Consider the following 13,187-nt stretch of genomic DNA (forward strand, 5'->3'; position numbering starts at 1 on the left):
GAAATTACCATAACTATCTGATCAGGTTTTTATAGAAATTTTGATGCACAAAGAAGCACAAACACTTCATAATATAACACAAATCTTCAATTTAGTTTGGTTTCCAAACACATGATAGTACAGCATTGGAACAGGCTGTTCAGCCCAAGATGTTGTGCCAAACTAATTAAGCTGATTGTACCTTTTTTAATTCCTTCCACCTACACACGGTCCATTTCACTAAATTTTTTATATATTCATGTCCTTTTTCAAGAACTTCTTAAATGCATCTATTATATAATATAGCAAAACTTTTGCACCCCAGGGGCTTGGCACTGAGCCTACAGCGTTTCTGGACTTTTGATATTACCCCTATTAACGTTCCAATACACTTTCAGTTTACCCTTTCTTTAGGTGTCATATAAGGATATGTTTTCAAGAGAGCTGGTGTGTTTGAAGTGAATGCAGGAAACCGGGATCTGGTAGGTTTGGAAGGAACTGGGGAAATAGGGCCCTGGATGCTGGGTTCTGCATTTTTAAAGGGAGAACAGGAAATGGGGCCTTGTTGAGTTTAAAATGAATGTTGATACTCAATTATCAGTTTTATTGTACCTCAAGACAACAGAGTTGTATGTGGTAAGGTGCGTGAAGAGCAGGACTTCAGTAAAGTTTAGATGATGCTTTACTAAAAAACAGAGAAAAGTCCTGAGAGGACTTTGCATATATTGGAATGGAACAATATAAGACATAAAAGCAGGAATAGGCTATTTGGCTCATTGATTCTGTACAACCATTGCATCATAGCTAATTTATTATTTCCCTGAACCCCATTTTCCTGCCTTCTTCCCATAACCTTTGACACTATTACTAATCAAGAGCTTATCAACCTCTGCTTTAAATATCCTCAATGATCATCTCTCTATTTTAAGGCTGTCCCTTCTGGTCCTGGACTCCTCCACTATAGGAAACATTATCTTCACATCCACTCTATCTAGCTCTTTGAATAATGGATAGATTTCAAGGAGAATTCCCACCCCACCCTACCCCAGTGAGTACTGGCCGAGAGCCATCAAATATTCTACGTACATGAACCCTTTCATTCCCAGATTCATTCTCATTAACTCCTCTAGATCCTCGTCAATGAAAGCACATGCTTTCTTAGATAAGGGATCCAAAACTACTTAGAGTACACCGAATGCAGTCTGACCAGTGCCTTATAAAGCCTTAGCATTATATCCTTTCTTTTATATTTTTGTTCTTTCAAAATTAATGCCAACGTTGCTTTTGCATTCTTTGTGTGATATCAAGTGCGTACTCGTGATGTACAGGTGATTTTGTGTATCATATTGAAGGTAAAATAAGTCTTTGTTTAATTTTCTTTATGCTGTCAACAGTTGACCTCCTGATTTGTTTGGGAAATGGTAAGGAGATCATTTGCCTTGTTGTGTAAAATGTAACAAAGATGGATGATCAGCATGATTTAAAGTTACCAGCAGTTTTTATTAACTGCACATGCCACAATATTCATTCCAAAGATTGCTTAATGCATGCAGAATAATACTCTGTCTATAGCTGTAGTTAGAATTTTCTGTATTGTGTTCACTCAAATTATACTTATTCAAATGTCGTTTGAGGTGGAAAAGTAGTCCTTTTCTTTTACTCTGCGCAGTTATGAGTTTATTGGAGTCTTTTTTTGTAAAGTTCAGACAATTAATATTGGTAGATGATTTAAGAGAACTAAGACCATAAGGTATACAAGGGGTGATTGATAGGTCCGTGATCTAAGGTAGAAGGAGTCAATTTTAGAAAACCTAGCACATTTATTTTTCAACATAGTCCCCTCCTACATTTACACACTTAGTCCAGCGGTCGTGGAGCATACGGGTCCCTTCTTTGTAGAAGTCGGCGCCTTGGATCTCCAGAAGTGGTCAACAGCAGGGGTGATTGATAAGTTTGTGGCCTAAGGTAGAAGGAGATGAGTTATTAACTTCAAACTTTCTGCATAATCACTCAGAGTTGAACTGCACGTGCATGTAACAAGAGCTGTATAACTCCTCTCCTTCTACCTTAGGCGACTAACTTATCAATCTCCCCTGCTGTCGACCACTTCAGGATGTCCAAGTTGCCGACTTCTACAGAGAAGGGATCCGTATGCTCCACGACCACTGGATTAAGTGTGTAAATGTAGGAGGGGACTATGTTGAAAATTAAATGTGCTAGGTTTCCTTAAATTGACTCCTACCTTAGACCACGAATTTAACAATCACCCCTCGTATTAGCAGATTTGGGCATTTGGCCCATTGAGTCTGTTCTGCCATTTCATCATGGCTGATCTATTTTCCCTCCCAGCCCAATCTCCTGCCTTCTCTCCGTATCCCTTCAATGCCCTGACTGACTGAGAATCTATCAACCTCTGCCTTAAATATACCTAATTACTTGGCCTCCAAAGCCACAGATTCCACAGATTCACCACTCTCTGGTTAAAGTAATTCCCTGTTCCAAAAGGACATCTCTCTATTCTGAGACTGTGTCTCCTGGTCTTAGACTCACCCACAATAGGAAACATCCTCTCCACATCCCCTCTATGAAGGCCTTTCAACATTTGATAGGTTTCAGTGAGGTCATAGAAACATAGAAGCATAGAAAATAGGTGCAGGAGTAGGCCATTCGGCCCTTCAAGCCTGCACTGTCATTCAGTATGATCATGGCTGATCATCCAACTCAGAACCCTGTACCTGCATACCCCCGATCCCTTTAGCCACAAGGGCCATATCTAACTCTCTCTTAAGTATAGCCAATGAATCGGCCTCAACTGTTTCCTGTGGCAGAGAATTCCACAGATTCACCACTCTCTGTATGAAGAAGTTTTTCCTCATCTCGGTCCAAAAAAGGCTTCCCCTTATCCTTAAACTGTGACCCCTCATTCTGGACTTGCCCAACATCGGAAACAATCTTCCTGCATCTAGCCTGTCTAATCCCTTTAGAATTTTATACATTTCAATAAGATCCCCCCTCAATCTTCTAAATTCCGGTGAGTAGAAGCCTAGTTGATCCAGTCTTTCTTCATATGAAAGTCCTGCCATCCCAGGAATCAATCTGGTGAACCTTCTCTGTACTCCCTCTATGGCAAGAATGTCTTTCCTCAGATTAGGGGACCAAAACTGCACACAATATTCTAGGTGTGGTCTCACCAAGGCCTTGTACAACTGCAGTAGAACCTCCCTGCTCCTGTACTCAAATCATTTTGCTATGAATGGCAACATACCATTTGCCTTTTTCACCACCTGCTGTACCTGCATGCCCACCTTCAATGACTGGTGTACAATGACACCCAGTTCTCGTTGCATCTCCCCTTTTCCTAATAGGCCACCGTTCAGATAATAATCGGTCTCCCTCAATCTTCTGAATTCCAGAGAGTACAGGCTCAGAGCAATCAAACAGTCTTTTTAAGACAAGAGTTTCAATCCTGGAATCACTTTCGGGACCTTCCTTTGAACCCTCTCCAATGTCAGCACATCCTTCCACACATTAGTGGCACAAAACTGCTCACAGTAGTCCCAAGTGAGGCCTCACCAGTGCCATGAAGTTACATTCTTGTTTTTATATTCTAGTCCTCTTGAAATGAATGCTAGTGTCACATTTGCCTTTCTCACCACTGACTCAACCTGCAAATCAACCTTTAGGGAATCCTGCACAAGGACTCCCAAATCCCTCTGCACCTCAGTTTTTTGTATTTTATCTTCATTTAGAAAATTGTCAACTCTTCCATTTCTTCCATCGAAGTACATGACCATACACTTCCCAACTCTGTATTCCATTTTTCACTTCTTTGCCCATTCTCCTAATCTAGGTCCTTTTATAATCTCTCTATTCCCTCAAAACTACCTGCCTCTCCACCTATCTTCATATCATCTGCTAACTTTTCCACAATGCCATCAATTCTGGCATCCAAGATATTGACATATAAGAAGAAGCAGTCCCAACACAGACCCTAGTGGAATACCACTGGTCACTGGTAGTAAACCAGAAAAGGCTCCTTTTATTTCCACTCTTTGCCGCCTGGCAATCGGCCACTGCTTTATCCATGCTATTATTTTTACAATAATATCATGGGCTCACATCTTGTTAAGCAGCCTCATGTGGCACCTTTCAAAAGCCTACAGAAAATCCAATTACACAACATCCTCCAATTCCCCTTTGTCTAGCCTGCTTGTTATTTCTTCAAAGAATTTCAACAGATTTATCAGGCAACATTTTCCCTTTAGGAAACAATGCTGACTGTGGCCTATTATCATGTGCCTCCAAGTATCCCAAAACTGCATTCTTAACGATAGAGTCCAACATCTTCCCAATCACTGAGATCAGATTAACTGGCCTTTAATTTCCTTTCTTTTACCTCTCCCCCTTCTGGAAGAGTGGAGTGACATTTGCAATTTTCCATTCCTCTGTTACAATGCCAGAATGATGTGGTTCTTGAAAGATCATTACTAATGCACCCATAATCTCTTCAGCCACCTCTTTCAGAACCCTGGTAGCTTATCTACGTTCAGACCTTTCAGTTTCCCAAGGACCTCTCGAGTAGTGGCAACTTAATGCACTTCTGCCCCAACGCTGTCCAACTTTTGGCATACTCTTCCACAGTGAAGACTAAAGCAAAATATTCATTCAGTTCGTCCACCATTTCCTTTTCAAGAAATTAGTATCTTTCCAGCATCATTTTCCAGCAGTCCAATATCCAGTCTCGCCGCTCTTTTACACTTTATTTGAAGAAACTTCTGGTATCCTGTTTAATATTATGGGCAAGCTTACATTTGTATTCCATCTTTTCTTTGATGACTTATTTAGTTGCCTTCTGTTGGTTTTTAAAAGCTTCCCAATCTTCTAACTTCTCTCTTTTTTTCCTCTATTATATGCCCTCTCTTTGACTTTTATGTTAGCTTTGACTTCTCTTCTCAGCCATGGTTGTATCATCATGCCTTTAGAATACTACTTCCTGTTTGGGATGTATATATCTTGCACCTTCTGAATTGCTTCCAGAAATTCCAGCCATTGCTGCTCTACTGTCATCTCTGCCGGTGTTCCTTTCCAATCAATTTTGGTCAGTTCCTCCCATGCCGCTGTAATTCCCTTTATTCCTTTTTAACACTGATACATCTGACATTGGTATCACCTTCTCAAATTGCAAAGTGAATTATAGTAGATTATGAGCACTTGCCCCTAAGGGTTCTTTTACCTGAAGCTCTCAAATCAATTTGTTTCATTGCACAATACCCAATCCAGAAAGCTGTTCCCCTATTGGGCTCAATGATGAGCTGCTCAAAAAAGCCAACTTGTAGGCATTTTGGAAATACCTCCCGTTAGGGTCCAGCACCAACCTGATTTTCCCAATCTACCTGTTCATTGAAATCTCCCATAACTATTGTAACATTGCCCTTGTGGCATGCATTTTCTATCTCCCATTGTAAATTGTAAACCACGTCCTTACTACTGTTTGGGGGTCTGTATATAATTCCCATCAGGGTCTTTTTATCCTTGCAGTTCTTTAGCTCTACCAACAAAAATTCAACACCTTCTGATGCTTTATTACCTCTTTCTAATGATTTGATTTCATTTTTTATCAACAGAGCCATGCTACCCCCTCTATCTACTTGCCTGCCCTTTTGATATGATGTGTATCCTTCAATGTTAACTCCAAGCTATAATCTTTTCAGCCACAATTCAGTGATGTCTACATCATATATGCTGATCTGTAACTGTGCTACATTCATCTTCCTTTTCTTTATACTGTACTACGCAAATTCAAAGATTCAAATATAACACCTTCATTCCTGTATTTACCCTTTTTGATTTTGACCGCCTTTTACATTGCAACTCTTCCTGTTGATTGCCATTTTGCCCCATCATCAGCCTTTTCTTGCTAGCAATGTCACTACACACTGCCTCTATTTGTAAACTAACTACCTCATTTTCCACATTATCAGTCCGGTTTCTATTCCTCTGCCAATTTAGTATAAATCCTCCTGAATAACTCTTGCAAACTAGCCTACAAGGATATTGGTCCACCTCCAGTTCAGGTGTTACCTGTCCCTTTTGTCCCTTGCCCAGAAGAGATTCAAATGACCTGTAAATCTAAACCCCTGCTCTCTGCACCAGTTCCTCAGCTATGCATTCACCTGCCACATCATCCTATTTTTACCCTCACTGGTGCATGGTACAGGCAGTAATTCAGAGATTACTACCCTGGAGGTCCTGCTTTTCAACTTTCTCCCTAGTTCCCTAAAATCTCTCTTTGGGCCCTCCTCACCTTTTCTTCCTGTCATCGGTGTCAGTATATACCAAGACTTCTGGCTGCTCAGCCTCCTCCTTTAAAATGTCATGGACCCAATCTGAGACAGCCCTGAGACTGACACCGGGGAGCAACGTAACATCCGGGTGTCATTAATGTGCCCACAGAATCTCATCTTTATTCCTCTGACTATAGAATCTCCCATCACCACTGCAGTCTTCTTCACATCTCTTCTCTTCTGAGCCACAGCATCAGAAACTCAGCCGCTGGCTCTCTTCCCTCTCTCCCCCCCCCCCCCCCCCCCCCACTCCCTGGTAGGTCGTTCTACTCAACAGTATCCACAGTGGTATACTTATTATTGAGGATAACGGCCACAGGGGTACTCTGTACTGTGCATTTCCCTTCCTTCTCCTGACAGTCACCCAGTTACTTAACCCCTACAACCTCTACCTACCTCCTGCAACCCATTATGAGCTGAAGGCCATAGAGCTGCAGCTTCAATTCCTTAATATGCCTCTGAGGAGCTGCAGGTCAGTGCACCTAGTCTTTATCTGGGAGTCTGGAGGTCTCCCAGAATTCCCACATCTCACACACAATGCAAAAGTGTGCCCCAGAGCCATTCTCACTACGTTACAATGCCCTAATAGATGAGGAATGAAAAAATTAAGAGAAAAAAAAGAGAAACTTACCACATACTTGACCTGCCCAAGCCTGATGAACCCCATCATTTATGGATACATATGTGTTCTCAGGATCATCTGTTCTGGACAGCTTTACATGCTGTCCAGATTATCAAACATAGAAAATTTGCTCTTAGCTATGTCACAAGCCAGAAATGATACTGTGGTAATCCATCTCTCTGAGTCAGTTGCTCATTAATTCAGTTCACTGTCATTAGGGCTGCTACATGTTCTCTGCAGAAGCAAAGCCCATTACTTTTTAAATCGGATGCATTTTGTATAGGTTGATATTAAACATTTTTCTCATCTTTAATGGAGGAATTAACCTTGTTTGTGTTCTTCTAAATTTTATTGAAATTTGATCTGTTGGTTATCAATGGCTAATTTTGGATGTTTTAACACATTTTCAACTAAATTGTTTACATGTATTTAATACAGAAATTTCAAACATAAAAATAGAGTAATTCAACATGCTTTGAGCTTCTTTAACACAGAAGACTTGGATAACTAGATGTGATTTTAAATTTTGTTATCTAAATTTATGTAGTTTTTTTTTGTTATACAAGGGAAATTCTTGTCTTGCATGTACTCTTGCTGTACTTTTCTATTCTGCAGCCTCTCCTGAATCATGTTTTTTTCCCGTTATTCCTATGCACCTTCTCAGATAACTCTGGGCGTAATTCAGTTTCAAATCCCAGAATTCTTCCTGCTTCAGCTGACAGCACTGACCCTTTAACCCCTGCTATGTCTTCTAATCTGACTGGTAAGAGGAAGAGGCAGATGACTGGATTTTATACTGTATGTGGTGCATACAATAAACACATGATGCAAATCATTTTGGTAGAATTTGCAAAAATGTGCATATGAAACCCAGTATATGATTGGACAGAAGCTTAGAAAATGAAGTACAACCAACACAGAAAATAAGGTTGTCTGTATTATTGAAAGCAGCTGAAGTGTTAATTATATAGATTGACTGAAGGTTATTGCATCTTGTTACAGAACTGTTGTCAAAAAATTTACCACAGTATTTTTTAAATTCAGTGTCGCTGTTCATTTTCTCATTCCAGCTTTCAGTCCAGTTCGTGCCATTCCTTTCTCCATTCTTCCACCTCAAGTTTTACGTTTCAATCTTTTTAACTACTTGACCATTGTCCCTCTAACCAACTAAAGGTTCAGTTCTAGTAGTGTGAGTGCAGTTAGATATTATAAAATCATTCACAAAATCCATCCATGTATTGCATTAAAATAACTTAGTAAAGTGATATTTTTTTACTTTCTAGGTGGTCATTCAAAGAACCGCAGTGGGAATTCAGAGAACGGTCTTCCTGGTTTAGCTAGATCTTTGCTGCTTGTGGATCAACTTATAGACCTTTAATGACACTCCTAACAAATCACGTATGTTAAAATTATCTGAACCCTGCAGTAGAAATCTCAATCCAAAGAAAGCATGGTAAAATCAGTAGCATACCTCAGTTGAATGCAGCACCACCAAGACACGATTGTAACAAGATGCAATGGAGATGCTACTAAAAATTAAAGACTTCCATCAGGCTTTTCCTTACTTTATATTTGCCTGTGCATCATTAATATGCATTAACAAGAAAAAGTGCTTGGACTTCCCTCGAATTTTCAAAACCTGCTGAAATCCTCTTGCATTGAAATGTTGCCCTGCAGGACCTTGGCTCGATATACCTCAGCATTTTTGACCTTTTGTATGGTGTAACTGCACTGCTGCAATGCCCTGTACTTTTGCAAGTGATCAGCTGATCTAGAAATGAGCTTTAGCTTCTTTGAATGTTTATTTTTAAATTTGGTTTTGTAGCTTTGTAACAATTTAACAGTGCCTGGATTCTAGTACTAAGTTTTCGTGGCATTGAGATCAGATTGTTTTATCTCCTGTGACAACTACATATCTAATGTGGAAACGTGCTGCTCATTTTGCAATGTAATGCTTTGCCTTAGTTTATAATGTTATTTGACCAATTTTGTTTTGGATCTTTTTCTGTTGAGGTACTTCATCTTCATTTTCCCTTTGAAAATCATACAAGTTGAATGTGGATAGCAATAGTAGTATATAATCTATTTGGCCAGTTTACTTTAATTATTTTTTGTTTTAACATGAGAGGCCTGTTTTCAGTGGTGTTCAGACAAGGGTGAAATGTCATCCAATATCATAGGGCTAGGCAGCAGAGTATAACACCTCTGTGTTGTGTAAGAGTAATCTGTAATATGATTTAAAATTTGCCTTTTATTTGAACTAAATCTTTGTTTTCTATAGTATTTAACTAGTCAGTTAAATTTCTGAAATGTATCACATTTTAACATATGCTCACATTATCTAATTTGATCTTGTATTCTCTTTGTAATCACATTAACGAAGGGCTTAGGATTTTTTTTAATCTTAGGTGCTTCTAAACCCTGAATTTATTGCACAACTGTTTAAGGAAGGAAATTGCTTTTCCTCTAGTTTGGTGTGGAATCTGGCTTCTAATTTAGTCCAGTAGGTTTAGAAGAGAGGTCACATTTTTCATTAAAGTTTGTTTTTAAATTTAAGAAAGAATCAATTACTATTATCTTCTCATAGTCATTAACCAATGGAGTTGTAAGCAAGCATCAAAATAGAAAATTAATTATCTAAATGACAGGTTTTATGTATCTAAATCAGGTAGTAAGCTGTACCCTTAAGCATTTTCAGCAAGATTAAGATAATGATGGAATAGTTACTTTCCAGATGTCTCTAATGCCTAATATGAGGACTGTTATTATGTGTCTCCATGCACAATGTTGATTGTTTAATAGATTGCTTTGAAAGGGATTTCAGAATATTAACTTGTGCACTATATTTTTCATCATGTGTTGAAATTTTGGGAAGTACCCTGCTTCCCTGTGTATCTATCTCACAGCCATTACTGGAATAGTTGCATTGTTTCTATTAATTTTGAATGTCCTACCTTTTAGTGTTGAATGACTGCAACCAATAATTATAACATGATTATTTAAAAACAATGTAAATAAATTTTAAAACATTTTCATGTTTATACTAAATTGTTTTATCCTTTTATGTTCAAAATACCTTTGTTACAGAATATTTCTTTGTAACAAATGTGATCGCAAGGTATGCACTGTTAGTGATTTTGTTTTTGAGTACGGTGACTGATTGAAGAATGTCTTTTGGAATAGCATTTTGGCTTTAAATTTATTCTCCAGAAATGGGGTTCGCTAATGAAACAACATTTATTGTTGTCATTGATGATGAGCTATGGCTTTATGAAAGAAGATTCATAAATTCATTGGTCAGAGTGCACTCTGACCAATGTTGGTGTGTGAAGAATTCCAGGACTTTAACTAAATAGCTGTGGAACATTGGCAATGGTTCAAATTGGAATAGTATGCTTGAAATGGAAAAGTTCTGTATGGCAGTTAACAGATGTTCCAACAGACATTTTAGTACTGAACAGTTAAACTACCATTTTATCTCAATAGAAAAACAGGCTTTTCTGGAAAGCTTTGTGTACAGAGTGCAATTAATTTATTTAGTTTAGGAGTTCACAACCTGAGATCCACTGACTCCTCTGTTAATGGTAGAGGTCAATGGCATAAAAAAAGGTTGGGAATCCCTAATTTAGATTCACAGAGAAAATGTTGAATCTTTCAATTAAAGGACCAAAGTAGGATGGGAAATGGTACAGATATTTTAAAATTGTTATAAGGGCAATTTTAAGCTAACCCAAATATTACCTTGCAGAAAATGGTCTCATCAGTAACTTGGGACAACCTTAAAAATAAAAAGTCCTTGTAATTTGTCAATAATGCTTCTACAAAAAACCGCAGAGTGCCAGTGCTGAGTAGATAAAATGTTAAATAATACGCAATATAGCATTTCAAGTTTTCCACAACGGCCCATTCATTTTGATCAATCCATTAAGGCTTTTCCAAGTGGCATTCCTTTGATAATTTTGGTTGTATTCAATCACCTGATTTGTTTTTTCATGGATTTAGATGTTAGATGTTACATCATAATTCAAAAATGGAATTAATGCCTAACCAATGTTTTACCACAGCTACCAAAGATGATGGTTAAGAGATCTTTCCTTGTGGAAAATTACTGCTCTAGGCAATGCACTTAAATATAATTTAGTGAATATAAATAATTAGTAAAGTCCAAGAAATTCAAATACATTATAAAAGATTTTTATTCCCCCTCTTGGTTAATTGCTTTCTCTCCAGGAATTATTATTTACCACAGAATCCTACTACAGCACCAGCAGTACAAAAATCTATACTGCAACACTGTTGTCTGGTGATGAATGAGTTGATAATCGGATATCATAGAACAGTATAGCACAGAAACAGGCCCTTTGGCCATCTAGTCTATGCCCTTGTCCAATCGACCTGCGTGGACTACAGCCCTCCATACCTCCCCCATTCGTGTATCTATTCATTTTTTTAAATGGTGAAATCGAACCAGAATCCATCACTTCCACAGCAAGCTTGTTCCACACTCACCACCCTCTGTGTGATCCCCCTTCATGTTTCACTTTTCACCCTTATTTAACCCATGACCTCTATATCTGTACCATTTCTCATCCAACCTCTGGAAAAAGCCTGCTTCCACTTACCCTATCTATATCGTGGCAACATCCTTCTAATTTTTTTCTGCAGTCTTTCAGTCTTATTGCTATCCTGTGGAATTGGTGTAATGAGTTATTGGAGTACAAGCATCTAGTGAAGAGTATGAAATCACAGCTCCACTTGTACTTAGTGGATGGAAGTGCCTTGGGAGTCGTAAAATCAGATCATGTCACAAAATAGAGACTGATCTTTCCTACTGAGCCTCTGCTTGATGATGTGGAAGTTGTGCTGTGCCTATTACCTATCACATTAGCCACTATCTGAATTTCTAGGCCTTTTCTATTTTTAGTTTTCAGGTCAGTACATGGAGATAGACTGCTTTGTGAAGGGAAGTGAAAAATTGTACTATTATCAATTGTATCCAGGTCCATTATATTGAACTCTTTCCATTTTTTTCTTATCTAACACTTTCAATTACTCAATGTCCTCCCAATTTTTGATTGTGTTTTCAGGCTGTGGCAGTATTGTCTCAATGAAACATACAAAGCAAAACATTCCACCTGTTGTAGGAGGCATGGCACAGGATAAAACTGAACTGAGCTGTGGTGAAATGGTCCATTTTATAGGACGTTGTTTATCAACATCCCTTATTGAGGAGCATTCAGGTGACCTTGCTCCTTCGACTGAGATAAACAAGTTTGAAGATTGTGAAGATGCCAGACCTATACTCACAGACAAACTAGATTCTAATCTAGTTGTAAAAAGTTATGCAAATCTACCTGAGTGGCAAGGAGAGGATGCCACCCACGATATTTCTGTAGTTAATAACAAATTGTGTAAAATGGGATTATCCGATTCTATTTCCAACATTCAAGTAGCTGAAGATTTCCAAAATTCCACTCTGGATTTATTGGAAACCAAGACTCATCCTTTTACGTCACCTGATTTACCGGCTGTAACATACAATGGAGCTGATAACGAAGAAACAGATATATTTAAAAATGCCCCATTTACATTTAAGGTAAATTTTGATGGTGATCTCCAGCTTTCCACAAATCCACCCTCTGGAAGTAAAGTAGCATTAGCTCAGCTTGATCCACACATGCAACCCACTGATTCTGTACAAACAGATACATTTGGCCACATCCCATCAGAAAAGACTCCTGTTTCAAGAAGGTCCTCCGCAGAAACCTGCCACTTGAAATTGAATGAAACTGATTCGAGCAAAAATGTGCAGTCATTTGTGAGAAGAATGACTTGTGCTTTAAGCAAAGCAGAACAGAACAGGGATCAGAAAAAACTGTCAGAGGATTACAAAGTAGAAACCCTGTGTCATTTAGGGAATCCTACACATCAGTTGTTCTTAAAACCTTCTGAGTTAAATCCTTTTCATCAATACTACTATTCTGAAAACTCGAATTACAATGCCAAAGTACACACAGCCAGACAAAATTGGACCTTGGGGAAACTGCAGACTGATGGACTGTCCAATGCACACCACCTTGCACCTTCAAGTTCACCACACCAGACAGATGATGATCCATTTTCTGCGGCACCTTTCCCAATGAAAGGATCATATAGGAATTCAAACAAATGCCTCAAAGAATAAAAATATCACTGCCTATCAGTGACATTCTGTAATCTGACTAAACCAGGAAAGAAATAAA

The 13,187-nt window shown here is 38.5% G+C and overlaps 2 protein-coding genes across 4 annotated transcripts in view; one reads left to right on the plus strand and one right to left on the minus strand.

Moving 5' to 3' along the window:
* Positions 1-13,129, plus strand: part of LOC132378844 (AP2-associated protein kinase 1-like) — a 101,085-nt gene extending 87,956 nt beyond the window's left edge. Inside the window, exons 17-19 of the mRNA XM_059946099.1 lie at positions 1,374-1,400; positions 7,610-7,708; positions 12,033-13,129. Coding sequence (XP_059802082.1) covers positions 1,374-1,400; positions 7,610-7,708; positions 12,033-13,129 — 1,223 coding nt within the window. The remainder of the gene's footprint in view (positions 1-1,373; positions 1,401-7,609; positions 7,709-12,032) is intronic.
* LOC132378976 (progestin and adipoQ receptor family member 3-like) overlaps positions 1-13,187 on the minus strand; it is a 157,587-nt gene that overhangs the window by 102,184 nt on the left and 42,216 nt on the right. For 2 of the 3 annotated variants that reach the window (XR_009507248.1, XM_059946381.1), the window contains exon 8: positions 43-1,939. The exons of the other annotated variant lie outside the window; for it this stretch is intronic. The gene's annotated coding sequence lies outside the window, so the exon portion shown is untranslated. Of the gene's footprint in view, positions 1-42; positions 1,940-13,187 lie in introns of those variants that run through there. 3 annotated transcript variants of the gene reach the window in all.

This window comes from Hypanus sabinus, chromosome 21 (assembly GCF_030144855.1).
Source record: "Hypanus sabinus isolate sHypSab1 chromosome 21, sHypSab1.hap1, whole genome shotgun sequence".
In the NCBI taxonomy this organism is placed as follows: Eukaryota; Metazoa; Chordata; class Chondrichthyes; order Myliobatiformes; family Dasyatidae; genus Hypanus; species Hypanus sabinus.